The 26,338-nt window shown below is 44.8% G+C and overlaps 1 protein-coding gene across 2 annotated transcripts in view; it reads right to left on the bottom strand.

Moving 5' to 3' along the window:
• CNBD2 (cyclic nucleotide binding domain containing 2) overlaps nucleotides 1-26,338 on the bottom strand; it is a 59,047-nt gene that overhangs the window by 31,604 nt on the left and 1,105 nt on the right. Inside the window, exons 1-7 of one of the 2 annotated variants that reach the window (XM_003788137.2) lie at nucleotides 17,122-17,172; nucleotides 12,676-12,813; nucleotides 10,712-10,765; nucleotides 7,996-8,159; nucleotides 3,362-3,518; nucleotides 2,483-2,634; nucleotides 844-982 (exon numbers count right to left, since the gene is read on the bottom strand). In XM_003788137.2, coding sequence (XP_003788185.1) covers nucleotides 844-982; nucleotides 2,483-2,634; nucleotides 3,362-3,518; nucleotides 7,996-8,159; nucleotides 10,712-10,765; nucleotides 12,676-12,813; nucleotides 17,122-17,172 — 855 coding nt within the window. Of the gene's footprint in view, nucleotides 1-843; nucleotides 983-2,482; nucleotides 2,635-3,361; nucleotides 3,519-7,995; nucleotides 8,160-10,711; nucleotides 10,766-12,675; nucleotides 12,814-17,121; nucleotides 17,173-23,116; nucleotides 23,165-26,338 lie in introns of those variants that run through there. The other variant, XM_023512272.1, reaches the window with a different exon arrangement.

Raw genomic sequence — 26,338 nt, 5'->3', positions numbered from 1 at the left:
GGTTGAGCTATAGGCGCCGAGCCGATTATAATTTTTAAAAAGATGATTTGGCATCTTTAAGATTCAAGAGCCAGCCAAGCATGGTTTGCTCACACCTGTAGTCATAGCACTCTGGGAGGCCAAGGAGTATGGATTGCTAGAGCTCAGGAGTTGGAGACCAGCCTGAGCCACAGCAAGACCCTGTCTCTAAAAATAGCTGGGCGTTGTGGTGGGAGCCTGTAGTCCTAGCTACTGGGGAGGCTGAGGCAAAAGGATCACTTAAGACCAAGAGTTTGAGGTTGCTGTGAGCTATGATGCCACAGCACTCTACCTAGGGCTACAAAAACGAGACTCTGTCTCCCCCAGCCCACCCCCCGCCCCAAAGAAAGGAAAAGAAAAAGAGAAACCAGCTAGGCATTATGGTAGGTGCCTGTGATCGCAGCTACTCAGGAGACTGAGGCAAGAGAATCACTTGAGCCCAAGAGTTTGAGGTTGCTGTGAGCCACGATGTCACAGCACTCTACCAAGGGTAACAAAGTGAGACTCTGTCTCAAAAAAAAGAAAAAAGATTCAAGGACCAAATATACAATTTAAATATGCATATGTATATAAAAAAGCATGCATATAATATCAAGGAGGGAGCATGCCTTGGTCCTCTGTGTAATATCATAGCTATCTATGTTAAAGTTTGCAGCAGCCCTCTGAGGGAGGCAGGCCTTTTAAAACAGCAACAGAAACCCAGAAAAAGAAGTGAATTGCACTGGTTGTAGAACAGGGCCAAACCCTGTCTGTCTGGCCACAGGACATTCTATTAGACATGCTCTTTCCAGCTTTATACTCACCCACCACCTCCAGACTTCTCACCTTGCAGACAAATATGATGCAAGATGATTCTGTAAGGTCTTTTGAGATCAGCTGCCCGTAGGAGTATTTCTCTATCTTCCCCAGGACCACGAGCTGCCAGAGCTTCTCGTCAGACCATGATGCAAACAGATCCATCTTCCTGAGGGGAAAAGCCTATTAGAATTCATCATCTTCCATCACATAAGGTGCTCTGATCACAGCAATTTCCAGAAAGGGGACATGCTCCTCTACTATGAAAGATGCCTGGGCGGGAAGTTTTTCTACTCCCCACTCAATCAGCTAGCCACTCTCACCCTTGCCCCCTCTGCCCTTCTCTTGATGTCCTCCTCTCCCACCAAGCTCAGCTCTTTGAGCTGCCCTGATACCCCGGGGGTGATCCAGCCTCTGTGCTTTTGTCACTTCTGCTCTTCCATCAAGGAACTTTCTCCCAGCTCCACCCCTGCCATCTACACCCCTCCTTCCTGTGGCTTTCTAAGGACTAGTTCCTCACTTTGGCTCACTGGCTGTTCTGTCTCCCAGCTGGGCAGTTCTGGCCCTAACTTTGGTTTGAACCAGTCATTCCAATTCCTCTTTCTGGCCTATTGGCTTCAAATATTCAGCTCTGGGGAATGGGAAAATCTGGACCCTCCCCTTTTCACCTGTTGCTCCCTATGGTTAAAGAGCCACCCCACAGTGACTGTCCCTTCCCCTGACCTTGAACACCACTGATCACTGGCAATCTCCCACACAGACAGAGGGGTTGCCTTTTCTCCATGGGTACTGCTATAACAATTACCTTAGATTTGCTCAGCTCCAACAGATTATGGGCGTGGAACTCAACTGTCTCAGGTGGACTTACTTAGTTAACTCAGGTTAACTCAAGATGACTTGGGCCTCAGTGGGAACACAGAGGTAAGTCCAGGGTACCAAAAGTCTGGGGCTGGTTCCATGTTCAGAGGGACAAAGGTCTGGCACCACCACAGGAAAACCTACCATGTATCAAGCCCTGGGGCACACACTCTCCAAAATCCCCTGTTCATCTCATTGCATCCTGACAATGGAGAGAGGTACCATTATCTCCCATTGCATCCTGACAATGGGAGAGAGGTACCATTATCCACATTTTACAGAGCAGGAGGCTGCAGCTCAAAGAAATGAAATGACCTGTCTTGCGTCACATCATTGATAAACCTAAGAGCTGAGGTTGGGACCAGACCTATTTTTCCCCTGGATGAAAAATGAAATGCTCCTTCCACCAGGACTGCATTCTCCTTTACCCATGAAGCCACCTCTCCTAGCTCTAGCCACAGAGACCAGACCCCTCTGCCAACACACTTCTCTATAGGGCCTGTGCAGCCCTACAATCTGGGTTTTCAGAGCTAGTGCAGATTCTTTAGTGGACTTTTACTCTTTTACAAAAAGGCCCACCAAATGCTCAATATATGCTTGCTATTATTATTATCATTGTCCCACGAAGAAGGGATATTTGAGCCTGAAGGTGTGATAGGAGTTTGTTAGAGAAGTTGGGTGGCATGTGGGTATTCCAGAGCATTCCAGGCAGAGAGAACAATGCCTGGTCTGTTTCCCACCAGGCCTGGGACAAAGTCAAGCACCTAAGAAACACACAAAAGATAAAGATGGTGAATGAGGGTGTGGTTACCTAAAAAATTCAAACCGATACTGAGCATCCTTCTGAACTTCCTGGTCCAGCTTATGATGGAGGAAGTCCTCCTGGTCAACAACCAAGAACTCCGTTTCTTCCATACAGACCACAGTGGACCTCTTTACTATAGCATTCAGAAGGCCCACTTCCTATTGGGTAGATGGGACAAGGTCAAGTGTGAGGCTACCTCCAGCTCCTGTTTGCAGCCTTATATGTATCTTCCCAGTTTCTGTCTCCCCCTTGAAATCTCTCCTCCCTAGACTCCTCCCCACTCTCCCAATGGGGGCTCACTTCTTCCTTCTTAATCTGCTCCTTGTGGGAAAAGAGGCAACAGGCCTGAACAGGCCAGAGCGGGGGAAGCCAGTGAAGATTCTTTATAGGGAACAATGCTCCTTAAACATCACAGCTGAAGATGTCAACCTGAGCACCACCTGGTTCAACTCAATCAGCTTTTTTTTTTTCTGAGACAGAGCCTCAAGCTGTCCCCCTGGGTAGAGTGCCATGGCATCACAGCTCACAGCAACCTCCAACTCCTGGGCTCCAGCGAGTCTCCTGCCTCCGCCTCCCAAGTAGCTGGGACCACAGGCGCCCGCCACAATGCCCGGCTATTTTTTGGTTGCAGCCGTCATTGTTGTTTGGCGGGTCCGGGCTAGAGATTCGAACCCGCCACCTTAGGTGTACGTGGCTGGCGCCTTAGCCGGTTGAGCTATAGGCGCCGAGCCTCAATCAGCTTTTGACAGATAAGAGTGCTGCAGCCCGTGTGGGGTGGTGACTTGCAGAGGATGAGGCAGGACTGGGCCTGGCCAGAAGTTTTAGCACAAGTCCTGTTATCTCCCCAGCCCCACCCCTGGAAGCCAGGCCCTTCCCCAGGCTTACCCCAAAACAGTCACCCTTGTATAACAATTTCGGGTGGGGATCCAGGAAGGCACTGCTGCCATCATCATCCTGAGTCACTGCAACTGTGCCACGATAGACAAAATAAAAGCTGTTGCCCTTCTTCCCCTTCCTGACAATCACACGCCTGCGACCAAACCTGGGGAAGATAATGGCCAGTTGAGCTGGTGGCAACACAGAGGCTGATCTGTATGAGGATGTGCTCTTTGCTCTAGGGGATGAAAGCACAGCCTTGGATTAGAAGAGCCTTCAGAACAACCTAGCCCCTGCCTATGTAGCTGGACCCCTCCACAGACATCTATCCAGTTGCCTGCCTCAGTTACGAGGCAGCTTCCTGAGAGCCTTTGTTGGTCTGGTGTGCTGTTACATGTGGTAAGGCCCATAGGAAATGCTCAGTGAACAGTAGTTTAATAAATGAGTGGAAAAAATGCTGAAACCAATGGATGGGTTAATCGAGTAGCTGACTGATTAGGAGCACTGGTTTTTTTTAGACCTGGATCCGAATACAGGTTTTGCCCTTAGGGGTGGGACACTGGGCAATTCAGCCCCTCTGTGAGCCTCAGTTTCTTTTATCTATAAAAAGAAGATAAGAATGTCTAGAAAGAGACAGATAAATGGTCTTTTTATAATTCCTAGTAACTCACTACCCAAATCGGCACCTGTAGGGTAAAAGTGCCCCGGTCCCAGGCAAACTGGGATTTTGTTCTTAGACTCAGAGAGAAGTTTCTGTATTTCATTTACAAATCCAAATCTTGCTTCTTTCAATTTCCATTCATTTCCTTCATTCATTTAGTAAGTGAAATAAATGCCAACTTGTGTCTGTTGTACCCAGTGAATGACACAGGTTTTATTTTCAAAATTATGGTCACTAGCCAAGTGTGGTAGCCCATGCCTATAATCCTAGCACTCTGGGAGGCCAAGATGGATTGCTTGAGCTCAGGAGTTTGAGACCAGCTTGACCAAGAGTGAGACCCTGTCTCTACTAAAAATAGAAAAACTAGCCCAGCACGGTGGCAGCTATAGTCCCAGCTACTTGGAAAACTGAGGCATGAAGAAAGCTTGACCCAGTTTCAGATTGGTGTGAGCTATGATGATGCCACAGCACTCAACCCCAGGGTAACAGAGTAAGACTCTGTCTCAAAAAAAAAAGAAAAAAAATTATGGTCATGTACAAGAGGTAAAGGAGTAAATGAGATTAATTTAGGAGCACAGAAAGGGAGCATTTAGCCCAGCTTACAAAGGTCAGAGAAGGCTCCAGCATAGTGTCCAAAGTGAGTTGTCCAGGTGGACAAAGAGATGGACAAGTGTCCCAGGCAGAGGGACCACCATGGCCAAAGACACAGAGTTAGCCTAACGTATAACACAGTCAAGGGAGTAACAGTGCACTTCATGGGACAGGAAAACGGGACAGAGGAGGTCAGGGGATGGTCTGAGTGAAAGTCAACTTGTCCGAAGCCTCCAAAGCTGGGCTAAGCTTGCATTTTACCCAGAAGATGATGGAGAACCCAAAAGTCTCCCCTTTTAGTCTCTGCCAGGTCTGACGAGTGACCATGGTAGTAGAAGTGCCCTGATGGCAGGGTTATATCTGTCATTTCCCCCAACTCTGAGCTCATCAGGTCCTCCTCTTCCTCCTCCCCCCACACTGACACCTTCCATTCCTTCATGCCTCATTGGCTGGGCCAGCAGCAGCAGCAGCACCAATACTCTGCTCAGGACAGATGATACTCCCTTTGTTCCAGAGGTTTGTCCACATTGCTCCCCCTGCCTGGAATGGCCTTCTTTCTCTCCTCCACTTACTCCGATTCTTTCAGCAACTCACATCCTACTTCCTCCAGGAAGCCTTCCCCAACCCTGCCCACAGCAGTGTCTCCTCCTCTGAGCTCCTAGGGCACCCATTCGCCTGCCTCATGATCCTTTGACAAACTGAGGGGAGGGATCAGAGGACAGAGAACAGCGTTAGGCTGGAGTCAGTAACCTCAGCATCATCTCTGGCCGTGGACTTGACCAGGTCCAGACCAGAGGCTGGTGTCAACATAGGAAAGAGGAAATGGTCCAGATGACAGTGACTATATGAGAGATGGCAGGAATATTCAGCTAGCAAATGAGAGCAGGGAGCATAGCCAGTGTTCATGCTAGTATAGACTCCTAGAGCTAGGGCCAGAAAAACCCTTGGAGACCATTGAGCTCAACCAACTTTTGGAAAGAGGAGAGTGTGGTTCTAGGAGGCCATGGCTTGCTGAAGGTCATGTGAGCTACAATCAAGTCAACAGTAGGACCTGACTCTCTTAGATCAGATATATGTTGCTTTTGCTGTCAAAATCAAGGTCACATTTTTCTACCAACTGCACCCTTTCTCAACTCTCAATGTGTCACTGACCCCAGTGATGATTCAAACAAAGTCAATCTTACAAAGCTCTGACTTGAATAACTGAAAAGACCTTTTTACTCTTTCCCATTGGAATAAAACTGGAAAGATGGAAGTCTGGAGTCATGACGGTGGCAACCATCTTACCACTATGAGGGGAGCTTCAGGTGGAGGAGAAGGCTTATAGGAACTAAGTGCCAAGAGACAGAGACAGACAGCAGACATTGGTCCTGGTGACACTGAGTCCCTGTATTCCAGCCAAGCCTGAAACTGAACTACGCCAGGACTTTTCAGACAGGAGCCACCAATGTATTCCCTTGGGCTAGGTTTTGTGATACTTGCAACTAGACGAATCCTGTCCCAGCTGCTAATTCCCAGGCCCAGAAATAATCGACAACTAGCAGAGGGCTTTGCCAACCACCTCTTCACTTATCTTCCCCTAAATCTTGTTAGTATACTTAGTGAAGCCCATAAAATCGGTATCATTATGCTTATTGCACTGATGAGGGTACTGAGGCTCAGAGAGGTTCAGTGGCTTGCCTGAGTTCACACTAGGGCTGATGTGGCATTGAATTCCCGAGCGTCTAGCTCCATGATTCTTTTTCCTTCTGTGACACCACTCTGTCTGACACGGAATCTTACTTTATAGGCAGTGGTGACTCGCTCTTCTTCACTGGGCTAGAACAAAGTCAATGGTTCCCTCTGCCTGGAATGTTCTTCACCTGAAAACACCTGAAAAATCTACCTGTTCAAACACAAATTCTTCTGTGAAACTCTGGACCAAGCCAGCTGGAGGGTAATTTCCTCCCCTGGGAGCATCCTGTACTGGTTAGAGAGGGTCTTAGGCTGTGTTAGATTGTGCTTATGTCTCAGACTGTGACCTCCATGAAGCAACATATTGGGGTATGAACCTAGAGTGGCCTTACATCCTGAATTTTCAAGATAGGCCTTATCTCAAATATTCTGCAAGGCTGCCCCTCTGAAGTCATGGAGATGGCCTGGCAGTGGTGATATTTCCACAAGGACTGGAGCTTTCCCAGTATGAGGTATTTACGCGGCACTTCTCGTGCCATGAACCCATTGACAGTCTGGTGACGCTGTCACAGAATAATGTGGGGTTTTTGTTTTGTTTTGTTGTTTTTTGAGACAGAGTTTCACTTTGTCACCCTTGGTAGAATGCTGTGGTGTCATCATAGCTCACAGCAACCTCAAACTCTTGGGCTCAACAGATCATCTTGCCTCAGCCTTCCAGGTAGCTGGGACTACAGGCACCTGCCACTATGCCTGTCTAGTTTTTAGAGACAGGGTCTCACTCTTGCTCAGGCTGGTCTTGAACTCAAGCAGTCCACCCGCCTGGGCCTCCCAAGTGCTAGGATTACAGGCATGAGCCACTGAACCTTGGCTCAGAATAATGTTTTAAATGTATGAAATAAAATTAAGCAGAATTATTATTAACTAATGTTTCTTAAAGCCTAAATTTGTGATATGGCAATATAGGGACATCTTTGTTCAGGTGCCAAATAACAAAATCTAGCAGCAGATGTAATAACTACCAGAACTTTGAAGATATGAAGAACATAAATTATTTTTTGTGAAATCTACAACAGCTTAAAATGACATGAAAATATCTTTGATTTCTTTTAGTGCAAAAGTCATAGAGGTGGCTACTATTCCAGGGCTTCATTGCCTACATCCATGATTGAAGGAAATGGTCAATTTCTACTAGACAATTAATGAAAATAGAGATTTTTTTCATTCAAGTTCAAAGACCCTTTTCTAGACCTACCTAGATATAGTACAATCACCCGTGATCCATTTTGGCTTTTAGTGCCCAGATTTGAGCCTCAGCTTTGCCTCTCATTATTGCTGGGTGACCTAGGATGAGCCATTTCCCTCCTCTGAGCCTACTCCCTCATCTGGAAAATGATGGAATTGGGCCAGATCCTTTCTGAGGTTTCTATCAGATCCTCCTCTTCCATAATTCTATGAAGACTTTTGATGAGTGAGTGATATAAACAGTGCTTTGACCTAAGGCGAGCTCTAAGGTGAACCAACAGAAAACTCTGCCTGGCTGATACTCTACAGCCAGTGGTTCTCAACCTTCCTAATGCCGACCCTTTAATACAGTTCCTGTGGGTCACGACCCACAGGTTGAGAACAGCTGCTCTACAGAGAAGAGGGACCTGTAGCTGGACTTTTCCTGTCCAGCCCAGCACCATCCCAGGGATCAAGGACTGTGCCCCTCACTGACCGTTCAAAGCGCATGACTTTGGCCAGGAGCAGCTGCAGGGGCTCTTCATAGTTCCGGTAGCTGCTTAGAACCCGAAATATGCTACAGAGGGAATGGATCTCACTCTCTGTCCTCCAGGAAGGCGGCTTCTTCATGATCGTTATAGCCCTTGGCGGTAAGTGACCCTGGAGAGAGAAGGTCAGAATGACATACATATGGGACCCAGCAATTTCCCCAACAGGCTGGCTGGCCATTCCCACATTCCTGCTTATATACCTTCCTGTTCCCTATACAATAGTGGCTGACATGTGATGAGTGCTTCCAGTGTGCCATACATCAAGGTAAGCAACTTACACGTCCATCTCACTATATCTTCACCAGCCCAAGAACTGTTCCCACTTGACAGATAAGCAGACTCAGGCAGGATTATAGTAGATCTGCCACATGCCAAAGCCAGTATCCCTCCCTCCCTGGGCTCCCAAGGTCCTACAGGGTCACCTCAGCACACACACATGCAGTGAGGGGAGACCTTCATCCTCATCTCAGCCTAGACCTTGGCAAGACTGAAGACTGACGAAGACTATTAAACTTCTTCCCTAGTGGACAAGGACTCATGCACCAGTGCTCAGGCAGATCTATTAGTCACTCACCATCCCCACCTGCTGGGGAGGTGGAACTGTGAATTGTTAACATCCCAATGACTTCCCTCTAACCTAGGGTGACCAGACCTCCCGCTTTTGAACAATTTGTCCCACATCCTGTGGCATTTTTAAAAAGTCCTGATTTTAGGAAAGAATGCAGGAACGGGTGGGAGAATAGGAAGGGAATATACGGTTTTCGGCTGCCATGTGGCTATTTCACCAGAATATGATTTTTATATTATTTTTGTTAATTTTATAATGTTAAACTGTAATAATAACAAATAATTGTTGAGAAGTGATTATCGAGAACTGCTTATCAAAGTTTGCATTGTTGTCAGGCCCTGCCCTGCCCGCCCCCCTCCCCCCATGTCCTCCCGCTTTACAAATGTTAAAATCTGGTCACCCTACTCTAACCTCATCTTCTACCTCTCCCCTTCCTTCTCTATTCTCAAGCTTTTTGATCTATCCCTGGAGGCATGTGCTAAGCTTGGTTCTGTCTTGAGGTCTTTGTATGGGCTGTTTTTTTCTACTTGGAATGTTCTTCCCTGGATTTTCACATGGATATGGCTGCCTCCTTATCATTCTGGTCTCAGCTCATGTGCTGCCATATCCTTAGTGTGTCTCCTCTGGACCACTTGAGCTAAAAGCAGGCCCCTTCCTCAGAACCCTGTAGATCAGTGATTTTCAACACTGGTGTGCTGTGAAATTTTTTAGATCATTATTTTTGAAAGAAGTTCAAAGCACAGTGAGTATTTTTTTTTTTTACTCTTTTTTTAAAAAATCAACATGATTTAAGTGTGCCATGAAAGTTTAACTACAGGTTCAAGTGTACCATGAGATTAAAAAAGGTTGAAAAACACTGCTCTACTGCTATACACAGAATTGCCCTCATCTCTAGAGTTCTGTGGCTCTCAGAGAGGCCCCTCATTTTCCTGTTTGAAGGATAAAACTTGGGTAATCTTCAGTGCCCAGCCTCAGACCCTGGCCAGGCTGGAAAACTGAAGAAACAGAATTTCGATGACTTAGTGATTATATTTCATACATGAGGAGGCAGGCAAAATGGGAATGTGCCCAAGACAGGCAGGAAATAGAAGCCGCACCTTAGTGCTGAGGGAGAACAATTATAAAGTTCTGTTCTTGGCTCGGCGCCTGTGGCTCAAGCGGCTAAGGCACCAGCCACATACACCTAAGGTGGCGGGTTTGAATCCCCAGCCTGGACCCGCCAAACAACAATGACGGCTGCAACCAAAAAATGGCCGGCGCTGTGGCGGGCGCCTGTGGTCCCAGCTACTTGGGAGGCTGAGGCAGGAGACTCGCTTGAGCCCAGGAGTTGGAGGTTGCTGTGAACTGTGAGGCCATAGCACTCTACCCAGGGGAATAGCTTGAGGCTCCGTCTCAAAAAAAAAAAAAATAAAGTTCTGTTCTCGCCATTTCCCCAAGAGGAAAAAAAAAAAACAAAACCTATCTACTCCAGGCCAGAGTCAAGTCAGGTTTACTCTAGTCAGAACTTCTATCTCTACCCAGATAAATGAGTAGACTCCTTTACATTTTATATTGGATTTTAAAATTTAATATACAGGATACGGTGGGGGAAAGGCAGGAAGATAACAATGAGGCTTGAAAGTCAGAGAACAAGTCACACAGTCCAAAGCCTCACACAGGTACAAAAGCATTTCCTTATCAGAATGGGAAGATGCTAAGGGCATCCGACACCCAGCTGGGACAGGTGCCCAGCATCTTTCAGAGAGCTCAGGACAGAATGAGCACTCACACACAGGCCAGGGCTTTTCCCACCACCTGGATTCTTTCTCCTCTGTCTGAGGTTCTCACATCCTTTGCTCTGTTTTCTCCTGTTTTTCCCTGAGTCCAAGCTCAGGAACTCTGTCCTATTGGTTCAGCTCAGCTAAGCAGTGATAACTGGTACCCGGGTGCTCATAGTCTTGGAATGACAAGGCAGGAAGGGATCACGGAGATCAGCTAATTTATAGATGAGGAAACGAAGTGACAGGCTCAGGGTAACACACTCTGTAGGTGGCAGAATCTGGGCTGAAACCAGATCTTCTAATTCCCCCCAGCAAGGTCAGAGCTATGCATACCTCCTCTGCAACAAAGTCCATGGTATCAAATGTGATCTGGCTTTGCTTCTTTTTCTGGAGGAAAAAAAAAAAAAAAAAGAGGCAGGGAGAGGAGGGCTAATTAGCAAGACTGTTCCAGAATTTTGCATCTGAAGCCCTTCTGCATACCTGGACCACCTTGGGGGCAGGTAGTTATGGGAAACCTCCTGGCAATAGCCATTTCCTGGCCACTTTTGCTCAGAATCTCCAACTCCACACTATATTTAGGTCTAGCACTGGTGATAAATTACTATATTGTGAAAGGGTGGGGAGAGGAAAGGAGGATAAAGAGAAAACAGAAAAGAAGGATGGAGAGAGAAAAGGAAGAGAGAAAAGAAGCAGACAAGAAAGTATTGGTGAGGGGGAAGATAAGGAAAGAAAAAAACAAATGAACCCAGCCTTTGCTGAGTGCCTTTAATAAGCCAAATATGCAATTTTTCTACTCCATCCCTTTTCATTGCAGTCCAGCTATAGGGCTGCAGCCTTGTTTGGTTCGGTTAGCCTGGTGTCTTAAAATATAGTCTACGAGGCTGGGCATGGTGCTCACACCAATAATCCTAGCCCTTTGAGAGGCCAAGACAGGTGAATTGTTTGTGCTCAGAAGTTTGAGACCAGCCTGAGTAAGAGCAATGCCCAATTAGCTGGGTGTTGTGGCAGGTACCTGTAGTTCCAGCTACTTAGGAGGCTGAGGCAAGAGGATCACTTGAGCCCAGGAGTTTGGGGTTGCTGTGAGCTATGATGCGACAGCACTCTACCCAGGGCCAAGTAAGATTCTGTCTCAAAAAAAAAAAAAAAAAAAAAATATATATATATATATATAGTCTATGAATATGAATGTCTTCAGATACAGTATGTCCTTTCTCTCTAGCTGGCCCATAGGCCCCTACCCCCACTATATCTTAAACTCAGCTGCAGGCACTAGATTTATTACCTGATGGCCCCTTAGAAACCAATGCAAGGCAGCCTTCCCTTCTCCTATCACCAACCCCCCGGACCCCTCTCTTGGGCTACTATCCTTCAGAAACCATTTTGGGAAATTTCTTGTAATAAATTGCTAGATGCAAGAAGTAGAGGCCTGGATCTAGTCACTCTTGACCCAACAGGAAAATGAGCAGGGTTTTTCCAGGTATTATATGAGAAAACTCTGAAGTCCTGGTTAACATACTTGGTAATAATGAGGATACCTTTGGGAAACCAGAACGAGTTAAAAGAATGCTGACCAACTTTTCTGAGCCAAAAAGGAGCTCAGATCTACTGGGGGATAAAAATATTTTAAACTGGAAAAAAATATTTTAAACTGGGACTTTCTAGGAAATCTAGAAAGCACGGTCCCCACAGTGAGCAGGGCCCTGACGATGTCCCCTTCACTTAAGATGACAGATAGGAAAGAAAGTAGAGATACTAATAGTTTGTGGGCCTTCAGAAAACACCAACTCTACCATGACTCCTAGATTCCTCTAATTCCTTTGATCATGGTGGAATGAAGAATACCTCTTCCGCACTCCCAGTGTCTTTCCACATGGAGGGAAGTGTATTAGTAAAACACTACTGGCCTCACTCCTTCCACATTGTGGAGGAGTGACTTAAACTCCTTGGTAGATTTGGAAGCAGAAAGGGGCCTGCTGAGTCCTGGTTCTGCTCTGCCATTGAGTTTAGGGCAGCAGGCCCTACTATTTTACTGGAGCCTGCCATGGTCCAGCACCACTTGAGATAAGGCCTGTAAGGCTAATTCTGGGGTTCATTCAGTATTACGTAACCCTCTTGCTTTATGATATAAGTCACCTTCTCCAATGTAAGTGTGGTCATTAACAAAGGTGAGAGTTGGGTCTCCCAACTGCTTTACCCTTTGCTTTCTCTCTCAGTTGGTTCTAAGCTTGAGCTGGGACGTGGGGGGCTACTTATTAAACCTCCTTAATCCAATAATCATGAAGAGCCCAGATGCTTACATCCCAGAAGGAGAAGATAGGGTGCTTTCTTTGAGCAGCGGCAATGATTTGATATTCCCGGAATCCCCTGAGGCCTTGGCGGAACATTTTGCACACTCGGATCATTAGTATGATATGCATGGAGAGCTTGTACAGCCCCTGTAGAAACAAAACAAACAAGATCAGTGGCAACCATCTGTTCTCAACAGTCAACAGCAGGATGGATGGTGCTGAACAAGGCGAAATTTTTTTTTTTTTTTGAGACAGTCTCAAGCTATTGCCCTTGGTAGAGTGCTATAGCATCACAACTCACAGCAACCTCCCAAGTAGCTGGGACTACAGGCGCCCGCCACAACACCTGGGCTTTTGGTAGAGTGCTATTGCATCACAATTCACAACAACCTCCCAAATAGCTGGGACTACAGGCGCCCGCCACAACGCCTGGCTATTTTTGGTTGCAGTTGCCATTGTTTAGCTGGCCCAGGCTGAGTTTGAACCTGCCACCCTTGGTGTATGTGGCTGGTGCTGTAACCACTGTACTATGGGCATCAAGCCATGAACAAGGTAAAATTTAACAGGGTTAAATGCAGTGGTTTGCTGGAGTGATAGTTTATACATTTTCAGAAAGTCTGCAGGCCTGTTGAAATTATGTTGGTAGCTTGGAACTGGCCATGGTGGGAGTATTTATGCCACAGAAATTGGCAAATACTACAAATCAGGGCATCTCTTTTCCTAGGAGCCAATTGATAAACATTTGCCAGCACACCAGTGCATTTAATGTCCAAGTCTTTTACTTTCATACAGAAAATTAAGGGTACAAGTAACTTCAGGCTGTGGGGGGGGGGGGGGTGTAAAGAGTTTGAGTCTTTTAATTGAGTGGATCTGAGGGAAGAATGGTCAGAAAGAGGCCAGGCACAGTGGCTCATGCCTGTAATCCCAGCACTTGGGAGGCCAAGATGGGTGGATTGCTTGATCACAGGTTCAAGACCAGCCTGAGCCAGAATGAGACCCCCATCTCTAAAAAATAGCCAGGCATTGTGGCGGGATGCCTTGTATTCCCAGCTATTTGGGAGGCTGAGGCAAGAGGATCACTTGCACCCAAGAATTTGAGGTTGCTGTGACTATTACACCATAGCACTCTACTGAGGGTGACAAAGTGAGACTCTGTCTCAAAGAAAAAGAAAAAAGAATGGTCAGAAAGATGCAACATTGCTGGCTTTGGAAATGGAGGAAGGGAACCACGAGGCAAGGAATGTGGGTGGCCTTTAGAAGCAGACAAGGCAAGAAAATGGATTCTTCACTAGAGCCTTAAAAAGGGAATGGAACCCTGCTGGAAACCTTGATTTTAGCCCAAGGACACCTGTGTCAGATTTCTAGTCTATAAGATAATAAATTGGATTTGTTATAAATTGTGGCAATTTGTTATGGCAGCAATATAAAACTAATATAACACCTAATCCAAGATGGGCCGTCCTATCTTTTTCTAGGAATTTGGAATTGGAACTGAGAGCAAATCATCTTTTTGTTGTTGTTGTTGCTGTTGCAGTTTTTGGCCAGCGTGAGTTCAAACCCGCCACCTCTGGTATATGGGGCTGGTGCCCAACTCCTTGAGCCACAGGCGCCACCCCAAATCATCCTCTTGATCTCCATATAAATTTAGGAATAAGGGTAGCCACCCTCTCCTAGCCAAGTAAACACAGAGGATGGGGAAAATCCAGAATATAGAACAATTTATGAGTTGACTAACCTGGTTTCTTTAGTTAGTTTCACAAGAAGAAAAACAAACAAGATATGGGGACTATTCTAGATTTAATAGGCTTGGTGCCAGTAGCATAGTGGTTAAGGTGCCAGCCACATACACCGGAGCTGGCAGGTTTGAATCCAGCCCAAGCCTGCCAAGTAACAATGACAACTACAACCAAAAAATAAAGATAGCTGGGCATTGTGGCAGACACCTGTAATCCCAGCTTCTTGGGAGGCTGAGGTCAGAGAATCACTTAAGCCCAAGAGTTTGAGGTTGCTGTGAGCTATGATGCAATGGAACTCTATCATGGGCAACATACTGACACTCTGTCTCAAAGAAAAAAAAATAAATAAAAGAAAGATTCAATAGACATAAAAACAAATGCAAAGTATGAACCTTAATTTGATCCCAGTTCATGATAGCAAGCTATAAAAGGGAAATTAAATGTTCTTGCATATTAGATACTAGGGAATTAGTGTTAATTTTCTTAGTATTTAGTGGTATTGTGGTTATGTGGGAGAATGTCCTTATGTTTAAGAAAGTATCATCATAAAGTATATAATTTACTTTCAAATGATTCAGTAAATACACACACACAAATACATAAAGGCAATATAGCAAAATGTTGAATCTTAGATCAAAAGAGTGATTATTATATATACATATATGTATTTCAACTTCTTTTTTTTTTTTGAGACAGAGCCTCAAGCTATTGCCCTGGGTAGAATGCCGTGGCATCACGGCTCACAGCAATCTCTAACTCCTGGGCTCAAGCAAATCTCCTGCCTCCACCTCCCAAGTAGCTGGGACTACAGGCGGCCGCCACAATGCCCGGCTATGTTTTGGTTGCAGCCGTCATTGTTGTTTGGCGGACCAGGGCTGGATTCAAACCCACCACCTTAGGTGTATGTGGCTGGCTCCTTAGCCACTTGAGCCACAGGCGCTGAGCCTATTTCAACTTCTATGTTCAAAATTTTTCATAATAAATGCAAAAACTAAAAGCATCTGTGTACTAAATTCTGTTAATAAGTACATCATAAACAAAATGAAAAAGCAAACTGTAGCCTGGAAGAATATATATTCCATGCATATAAATGATAAAAGATTGCTATCCAGCATTTGTTTTTAAAAAATCCTACAAAGTGAGAGAAAAATACAAATAATACAGGAGCAAAATGAGCAAAAGATATGAATATACAATTCATAAGGGAAAAACTCAAATTGCCTCATAATTGTATGCAAAGATTCTTAACATCACTAGAAATAATGGGAATATAAATTACAGTAATAAGAAGATACTATTTTACACTTGTCATTGGTGAACCGGGAAAAAATAGTAAAATGCTGTTGCACGGCAATTTGGCATCATTTTATAAAGTTGAGGATGTGTTACAATCAAGAAATCACACACTTCATGTAACCTCTTTACAGAAACTCACATATGCACACAACGAGACAGACATGGAAGTGATCGTGGTAGCACTGTTTGTAACAGTGAATGGCTGAAAACAGTTAAACGTCCATCAGTAGGGAAAGAGATCAATACACTATGGTACAGTCACGGAACTGAATATACTGCACCAGATCTGTGTGTGTCAAAGTGGATAAAGGTGAAATAATTTAAGTGGGAAAAGTGAACTAGGATGCCATTTATGGCGTCATTTTTTTTTGAAGACAGAGTCTCACTCAGTTGCCCTAGGGTTGAGTGCCGTGGCATTACAGCTAAAAGCAACCTCAAACTCTTCGGCTCAAGAATTCCTCTTGTCTCAGCCTCCTGAGTAGCTGGGACTACAGGTGCCCGCCACGACACCTGTCTATTTTTTCTACTTTTAGCAGAGAGGGGGTTTCGCTCTTGCTCAGGCTGGTCTTGGACTCCTGAGCTCAGGCAATCTACCCACCTCAGCCTCCCTGAATGCCTAGATTACAGCAGTGAGCCACCATGCCCGGCCTATGGCGTCACTTTTTAAAAAGAGGGTCATATATATGTTGTTTATGGATAAATACACACACAATAATATATAAAATGTAAACAGGGTGGGTGACATCAGCTTTAGGAAAGTAGTGATCAGGGAAGAAAAATAAAAGGGTGTGGGATGCTAACAAATAATATTCTATTTCTTTGAAAAGTAGATACCTATGGGAAATATAGAGAAAGGTACTTTAATAAAATTAATACACATTGAGTACAATTTACCGTTTGAGGGCACTATTGTATGCCCTCTTCTGATATGGATTAACTCATTTAATCCTCAACAGTAAATTTATGCAGGAAGTACTAATATGATCATCACCCTTTACAGAGGAGAAAACAAAGGCACAGCAAACCAAGTAACTTGCCTAGGATCATGTGACTAATATGTGCTAGGAAGTTAAACCCAGGCAGTCTGGCTGCTGAGTCCCTAAGCTTCACCTACTACTCTACCTTGCAGCCCTGCCTTCTCTCTAGATCTCATAACAGCAGGAGGGGTGGGTACAAAACAGGAGTCAGGGGCTCAGAGTGTGGCCTAGGGCTTGCCCAGTGTCAGCAGAGTAGACGGTTTCCCCCAACTACGAGGTGGAAGTCAGAATTCAGTCCTCCTGAAGTCTAGTCTGGAGCTCCTCCCTCCTTGTTATGGGGTCTCCAACAGGCAAAGCATGACCACCGTTCACCCAAGGATCCTCCTCCACTTGCCTCTTCCTTCTTCAAAATGCCTTCTGCTCCTCCCACCCTTGTCCCTCCTCACCATTTGCTTCTTCAGGATCTGCCAGGTATGAGATATTACACATTTCTTCATGGTTCCTGATCTGAGAAATGGCACAACTCGCCCCTTTGCCTTTCATGGGGGGAGCTATAAATTTCTTTCTAAAATCCAATTACACTAGAAACAAAGGGCTTCCCTCAATGGCAAGGCAAGAGCTCCTCTCTGCCCCTCAAACCCCACCAGCAATTGCTGGGAGCCTTGTTCTGAGAAAATCTTTCTCAGAATTTACTTATGTCACAGTGTAAGATTCTCGACAAGGGGTCAGTATAAACAAATTGGAATTTGGCAGCCTAACATTTATTGAGCTCTCATAGGCATTACTCAGACAATCCTCACAACCCACAAGGTAAGGGAACCTTATGTACAACTCCATACATGAGCAGACTGGGTCTCAAAGTAGCTCAATGACTGTCAACATCATGGGCATCTTTAAAAATGTAGGAGGCTTGGCTTGGCGCCTGTGCTCAGTGGTTAGGGCACCAGCCACATACACCAAGGCTGACAGGTTCAAGCCCGGTCTGGGTCTGCTAAACAACAATGACAACTGCAACAACAACAACAAAAAATAGCTGAGCGTTGTGGTGGGTGCCTGCAGTCCCAGCTACTTAGGAGGCTGAGGCAAGAGAATTGCTAAAGCCCAGGATTTTAAGGTTGCTATGAGCTAAGATGCCATGGCACTCTACCAGGGGTGACATAGTAAGACTCTGTCTCAAAAAACAAACAAACAAAAAAAAGTAGGAGGCTTCTTGGCTAGGAGTAGAGACATCCAACACTTTGGCTTAGAGACCAGTACAGGACATTGCCCACAAGCCTTGTTAACTTGGGACAATCAGGAAAACTCAGCAAATCAGAAGACATCAACCAAATGTGTCAAATGCTGAAAGAAACTTGGAAACAGGAACACTTATAACTCTGAGGTCCTTGTAAAAGTAGATTAGACTATAGAGTCTGTAGCACTTTTTTCCTACTAAATACAACTGATAATCTTAATTTGCTCTTGTAGCAGGATCCCCAATAGAAAACTGATTTCAGTCTGAGTGATGTGACTCAGGCCTGTAATCTTAACACTCTGGGAGGCCTAAGACAGGTGGACTGCTTGAGCTCAGGAGTCTGAGCCCAGCCTGAGCAAGAGCAAGACCCCATCTCTAAAAAGGCTAGGCATTGTGGTGGGCACCTGTAGTCCCAGCTACTTGGGAGGCTGAGGCAGGAGGATCACTGAACTGAAGAGTTTGAGGTTGCTGTGAGCTATGACGCCAGGAGACTCTACCCAGGGTGACAAAATGATGTTCTGTTTCAAAACAAAAAGAGAGAGAGAGAGACAGTATAGACTCTTGCCTACTCTACCACAGACCTAGTCTTCAGGAAGGAGATGTAAGAGGATCCTCTACCAATGTTTAGGGGACCTCTGAGAGAAATTACTGGCCCTGGAGAAGGCAAGAGAGATGGTAGGAGGGGCTATGGACAGGAGTGTCCCACTGGTCTCCTGAGTTGCCTGAGGATCCAAGAGTGACAAGGAAAGTATCCAGACTAACAAGGGGCATTGGAGAATGCCAGTAAGTAGAACTGATGAGACCTCAAAAGTGGGTACTGCTGACCTCACCTCTTTCCAGCTGTGGTTGCGTAATTTCTCTGGGAATTGGATCAGCCTTGGGGAGGAAGAGACAGATAATTTGGAGAGATTTGAACCAGCCCAAGATGAATCAATAAGCCTGAAATTACATCCACTCAAAATGGATGAGAAGATTCTTATTGTCTTGGTGGTTATAAAAGGTATGCAACAAACATCTACGGAGGTCCAACTCCACATAGATATGAAGGTGAACGAGACCCAGTCCCTGCCTATGAGGAGCTGACATACACTAGAGAAATAAAATTGTCAGAAGAAGTTGTAATAAAGCTGGGTATAGTGGCTCATGCCTGTAATACTAGCACTCTGGGAGGCCAAGGCAGGTGGACTGCCTGAGCTCACAGGTTCAAGACCAGCCTGAGCAAGAGGGAGACCCCATCTTTTTTTTTGAAACAGTTCCACTATGTTGCCCTCAGTAGAGTGCCATGGTGTCACAGCTCACTGCAACCTCAAACTCTTAGGCTTAAGAGATTCTCTTGCCTCAGCCTCTCAAGTAGCTGGGATTATAGGCACCCACCACAACATTGACTATTTTTTTGTTGTTGCAGTTGTCATTGTTGTTTAGCAGGCCCAGGCCCGGTTCGAACCCGCCAGCCCTGGTGTACGTGGCTGGCACTCTAACCATCGCACTATGGACGCCGAACCGCAACACCCCATCTTTAAAAATAGCTGGGCATGTGGCAGGTACCTGTGGTCCCAGCTACTCGGGAGGCTGAGGCAAGAGGATCTCTTGAGCCCAAGATTTTGAGGTTGTTGTGACCTCTGACACCATAGCATTCTACCCAGGGGGAGACAGTAAGACTGTCTCTAAATAAATAAATTAAATTAAATTTCACGTTAAACAATAATTCAAGCTAACAAATGGCAGGCATGTGGGAAAACTGCGCATTGCTGGTAAGAATTGCCATTGCTGTAAGAAACTGCGCATTGCTGGAAAACAATATGATGGTTCCTCAAAAAATTAAAGACAGATTTACTATATGACCCAGCAATTGCACTTCTGGGTATATATGAAAAAGAATTGCAAACAGAGACTGAATATTCATAGTTAGCTGTACACCAATATTCATAGCAACATTACCTGTAATAGCCAAATGATTGAAACAATTGTGTTTCAATATTCAATTCAATTCAATATATATTGAATATATATTCAATTGTGTTTCAATATTCAATATTCAATTCAATATATATTGAATATATATTCAATATTCATATATATAAGAATAAATATTAACCCCATAAAACTTGCGCGGTTGGACAGGAGTTGAAAATGTTGGTGTGAATGCATGGATTTCAAAATATATAGTTAGATACAATAATAATGTATGTGTACATACATATATAACCTCATCCTTGGCAGGAGAGGGCCTAAGATCAGTGATATTAGCCTTAAAAAGAAATGAAATTTTGATCCATGCCACAGCATGGATGAACCTTAAAGACATCACACTGATTGAAAGTCAGACAGAAAGGGACAAATATTATTTGAGTCTCCTTATATGAGAGGCCTATAAAAGTCAAATTCAAAGACAAAGGAAGTAGAACTGTGGTTACTAGGGGCCATGGGAAAAAGGAAATAGAAAATTAATGGTTTAATGGGCAGCATTTCAGCTTGGGATCATGAAAAAGATCTAGAAATGGAGGGTGGTCAGTGTGAATGTATCATACACTTAATGCCACAGAACGGTATGCTGAAAAATGGTTAAAATGATAAATTTTATCACAGTTCCTTTAAAAGTTAAAAGAAACGCTGCCCTTTCCCCTTCCTTTCTGAAAAATTCATCTTAGAAGCCAAGCCATTAGGTGGGGCCAGGCATGGCAGGTGCTACATGCAGGAAGGCAGACGGCTGCAGTGTGCTAGCACGTGGTATTAGAGCCCTGAGCAGGGTGAATGGGATGGGGCAGGTGGGTGTAGCACCTATATTTAGGAGAATTGATTACAGAAGATAATAGGAGCCAGTTTTCTCTCTGAGAAGGGGGTTAAATGTCAGGAATGAGAGAAAACTAGAAACTTGTGGGGCTGGAAGGGAGTTGAAAATGTGTGAACGCATGGATTTCAATATATATAGATAGATATAATAATGTATGTGTACATACATATATACCCCCATCCTCTGCAGGAGAGGGCCTAGGAACAGCAATTATGCCATCAGCAATGAACACACCCAGTGCCAGATTTTGGCTCCTAAGAACCACCATTCTCCACATGGTTCTCCAAGAACACAGGTTTCTTGGAGAAACAGCTGATTCTAGAGCTAAGACAAGATGAGCCTCTAATATATTGTGCTGAGAAGTAACAATGTATTTTTTAAATGACATGGCATGTTAAAAGGACACAGAACTCAACATAAAGGGGCTTCTCGGCTGGGCACAGTGGCTCATGCCTATAATCCTAGCACTATGTGACGTCAAGGTGAGAGGATCCCTTGAGCTCAGGAGTTCAAGATCAGCCCGAGCAACAGCAAGACCCCTTTGGCTGAGCATTGTGGTGGGTCCCAGCTACTCAGGAGGCTGAGGCAAGAGGATTGCTTAAACCTGGGAGTTTAAGGTTACTGTGAGCTAGGCTGATGCCTCTGCACTCAAACAGAGTGAGAATCTGTCTCAAAAACAAAACAACATAAAGGGGTCCCCACTGGTTAAATCCAGAATAATGTGAGCATCAGAATAACGAAGGCAGGTGCAGTGGTTCACACCTGTAGTCCCAGCACTTTGGGGAACCAAGGTGGGATTATTGCTTGAGGCCAGTGGTTCCAGACTAGCCTGGGCAACATAGTGAGAACCTATCTCTACAAAAAATAAAAAATTAGCTGCATGTGGTAGCATGTGCCTGTAGTCTCAGCTACTTAGGAGGCTGAGGCAGGATGATCTATTGAGCCCAGGAGTTCAAGGCTGCACTGAACTATGATCATACCTCCACACTCCAGCCTAGGTGACAGAGCAAGACCTTGCCTCAAAAAGAAAAAGAATACCTAGCACTCTGGGAGGCCGAGGAGGGTGGTTCTCTTGAGCTCAGGAGTTCAAGACCAGCCTGAGCAAGAGTGAGACACCATCTCTAAAAACAGCTGGGTGTTATGGTAGGTGCCTGTGGTCCTAGCTACTAGGGAGACTGAGGAAAGAGGATTGCTTGAGCCCAAGAGTCTGAGGTTGCAAGCTATAACGCCATGGCACTCTACTAAGGGCGACAAAGTCTCAAAAAAAAAGAATAATTCCAGTGCTGGTCAAGATAGAGAAAACCTCATTGTCTAAAAACTTTAGACAGGTTCTCAATCTGTGGGTTCTGACCCACAGGAACTGTATTAAAGGGGCCGCAGCATTAGGAAGGTTGAGAACCACTGCTTTAGACAATACAAACAACAACTCACTTGGGACTCTAAAAACCAAACAATGGCAAGTGGTCTGGGGGACAAGGAGTAGTGGTCTGGGGGACAAGGAGTAGTAAAAACTTGAACAACGGCTCGGCGCCTGTGGCTCAAGCGACTAAGGCGCCAGCCACATACACCTAAGGTGGCGGGTTTGAATCCAGCCCGGGCCGCCAAACAACAATGACGGCTGCAGCTAAAAAATGGCCGGGCATTGTGGTGGGCGCCTGTGGTCCCAGCTACTTGGGAGGCTGAGGCAGGAGACTCGCTTGAGCCCAAGAGTTGGAGGTTGGAGGTTGCTGTGATACCATAGCACTCTACCCAGGGGGATAGTTTGAGGCTCTGTCTCAAAAAAAAAAAAAAAACTTGAACAACACCAGTGGAGGTGAAGTTTCCTAGTTTAACAAAGTCACAGACTACAAGTCACTATTCAAACATCAGCTATATTTTTATACATTTGCAATTAACAACTAGAAATGAAAAATTAACAATAACATTTATGGTAGCACTAAAAATACAAAATATTTAGGTACAAAATACGTACAGATTCTGTGTGCTGAAAACTGTAAAACACTGATGTAAAAAGTTAAAGAAAAAAAATAAAGAACATCATGGCTGGGCATGGTGACTCACACCTATAATCCAAGCACTTTGGGAGTCCAAAGAGGGAGGATCATTTGAGACCAGGAGTTCCAGACCAGCATGGGCAACATATAAGATTCTATCTCTATCCCCAAAAATAAAAAATAAAAAAAATTAATCAGGTGTAGTTGTGTCACCTATAGACCCAGGTACTTGAGAGGCTGAGGCAGGAGGAACACTTGAACTCAGAGTCTGAGGTTGCTATGAGCCCAGGCTGATGCCATGGCACTCTAATCTGGGCATCAGAGTGAGACTCTTGTCTCAAAAACAAAAACAAAAACAAATAACAAAAAAAAAAGAACTTGACTAAAAGTCAAAAGATTTCTGTCCTCATGAAATCACTTACCAGCCTTTTGACTGTGAACCAATCCATTACCTTTCTGCATTGTGACTCCTGCAAAATTGAAGAGAATAAAATATAAATATACATATTTTAAACTCAATCTAGGACCTGTGGGTAGGTTCAAAGATATATGTAAATTACCTGAAATTGTATCATCCCTTTTCTAAGAAGTACTATAATTTTTTTCCAGAGTTTGGAAGCTTGCTGACATATAAAGGGTTTAGAATAACTGAATTGGATTTTTGAATTCAATGTCTAAGCCTTCTTCCATTCTAATACCCCATGATTCTAGCAGATCCCTCCTTCTTAATATTCCATGATTCCAATAGGAATGGAAGAAACGGATTAGAGACCTAAGTTTCTATGATTCCAGGTACTATAAGAGTTCATTCTTTTTCCCAAGAGGACAAGAACTAAATTTTAAACATGAAATTCTAGGATCTTTAAAACTTAATCTTCACCAACCTTCCAAACTCATTGCTCACCCCTTCCCTACGACCACGTCCCCATGTAGCCTGCAGTTTCCATAAAGTTTTGCTGTATGGAAATTCACTATGTGCCTTGTACAGGCAGTGCCTTCTACCTGGAATGCCCCCAAACTCCATGTTTTTCTTTTTGAGTCTCAGCTTGAAGATCCCCTTCCCAGTGAGGCCCCTTGCAGCAGGGTTTGATGTGTTCCCTAAGCCCTGGAAACTGACTATCTGTTTCCACATAAGAAATAGAATTGTTGGTTCACTCTGGGCAGCAAACCCAACTGCCCAGCTGTCAGAAAAGTTTGAAGCCAGTAGGCGTAACAAACACTAGGACAGACCCCTGGAAAGGAAACACAAAAAATTTCAGCTTTAAGGACAACAATAACCTAAGAGCAGTACTAAACGCAAACAACAGTCTGTTTCAGAGAACAAAAGCAGTGGGGACTGATACTACCAGGACAGATTCTCTTATCTAAAGGAAACAGTCTCTACTTGGCATCAGCTGATTGTTGACTAACAGGAATCAGGGTCCAGGGTGGGCAGCTCTTTCACTTTTTCAAGATTTGGGAGTGAAATCTCCCAATTTTTACGTGTCAGCAACTAAAAAGCATTAAAGACCCACTGCCTTGACTTTCAAGGTTTTCAGGCTATGGAGACTGTTCAATAAGGATCCATTTCTACCCATCCAAAGCAGACATCCTATGGAAGTTTTTTTTTTTTTCTTTGAGACAGAGCCTCAAGCTCTCCCCCTGGGTAGAGTGCCGTGGCATCACAGCTCACAGCAACCTCCAACTCCTGGGCTCAAGCGAGTCTCCTGCCTCAGCCTCCCAAGTAGCTGGGACCACAGGCACCTGCCACAACACCCGGCTATTTTTTGGTTGCAGCCGTCATTGTTGTTTGGCAGGTCTGGGCTGGATTCGAACCCGCCACCTTGGTTGTACATGGCTGGTGCCTTAGCCACTTGAGCCATAGGCGCCGAGCAACCTATGGAAGTTTTAAATCAGGGCCGCTGATGTGTTAATGATTGTTAGGCATGCCTATCCATCCCACAGAGAGCTCAGAAGGGCTGCATCAAAACTTTTCATATGAGGTCCCTGCCCCTCTCTGAGCCTGTTTCCCGTTCTGTAAAATGGGCACACAAAACCTATTTGTGAGTCAGATGTCTGACTCACATATAATACCATATGATACCATTTACTGAAGGGCTAGCAGAGTCATATGCTTTTACCTTCATCATCTCACTGAATTTTCATAGCAACCTCTATGAAGCAAGTTCTAATACACCCACATTTTACAGATAAGAAACTGTAACTCTGAGATAAAAAGCAATTTACCTAGTGAAAACAGCAAACATTTGAAAAGCCTCTTCTTCCCAAGGCTTTTACTTATTTTGTCCACCCAACAACTCTGACGTAGGTAAGGTAGCATTATTGCCAGAGGTGGTAAGGCAAAAACAAAACAAAACGAAACAAAAAAACTGCAAAAGGGATTCTATCAAGGCAGCCTGACTTCCAAAACTCTAGTCCAGGACAGGTCAACAGAAACAGAATGTAAACCATACATTAAACTTTTTAATAGCCACATTTAAAAAGTAAAGACACAGGTGAAACTAATTTTAACGCTTTATTTGACCTAAAATATGCGAAATGTTTCAACATATAATCAATATAAAAATTATTGAAATAATTTACATTTTACTTTCTTGCTGGGTCCTTTTACGATGCAGCACATCTCAATTCAGACTCAGACACACGTGGCTGGTGACCACCAAATGGAGCAAGGCATTTACGCTACACTTTATGTTTTTTTTGAGACAGAGCCTCAAGCTGTCCCCCTGGGTAGTGTACCGTGGCATCACAGCTCATAGCAACCTCCAACTCCTGGGCTCAAGCGAGTCTCCTGCCTCCGCCTCCCAAGTAGCTGGGACCACAGGCGCCTGTCACAACGCCCGGCTATTTTTTGGTTGCAGCCGTCATTGTTTTGGCGGGTCCGGGCTGGGGATTCGAACCCGCCACCTTAGGTGTACGTGGCTGGCGCCTTAGCCGGTTGAGCTATAGGCGCCGAGCCTACGCTACACTTACAATATTAAGTTAAAAGCAGAACCCACTGAACCGCCTGTCCCTTGGTCTCAGAAAATACGCAAAAATAATCATGATAAAGAGTTCATGAGGGTTTACTTTGTGCCAGCAGGGTGTTAAGGCTCTTACACACGTCGTATTTTGTCATCTTCGCAATTAGGCGGATGCTGTTTTCTCTCCTAGTTTGACCAGGACAGAAGACTGAACTTGGAGCCTCCCACTAGCGCCTGGCCATTATTGCGCGGCCGGCGATGAGCCCTCTGGCTAGCTATTATCCTAATCATTTAGCAAAGGGCTGTCAGAGCTACACTAAGGTGACCAGATTTTAACATTGGTAAAGCGGGACACCATTTGAGGGGGCGGTAGGGCGGGGCCTGACAACAATGCAAACTTTGATAAGCAGTTCTCGATAATCAGTTCTCAACAATTATGTGTTATTATTAAAGTTTAACATTATAAAATTAACAAAAATAATATAAAACTCATATCCTGGTGAAAAAGTCACATAGCACGCAGCCCCAAACCATATATTTCCTTTTTGTTCTCTCGCGTTCCCTAGCTTGTCATGCATTCTTCCAAAAATCGGACTTTTTAAAAACGCAGCAGGACGCGGGACAAATTGTTTAAAATCGGGACTGTCCTGCCAAAAGCGGGACGTCTGGTCGCCTTACTCT

This window comes from Otolemur garnettii, unplaced genomic scaffold (assembly GCF_000181295.1).
Source record: "Otolemur garnettii isolate 467f Iridium unplaced genomic scaffold, OtoGar3 scaffold00025, whole genome shotgun sequence".
Taxonomy (NCBI): domain Eukaryota; kingdom Metazoa; phylum Chordata; class Mammalia; order Primates; family Galagidae; genus Otolemur; species Otolemur garnettii.
This window is presented reverse-complemented; position numbering and strand designations above follow the sequence as displayed.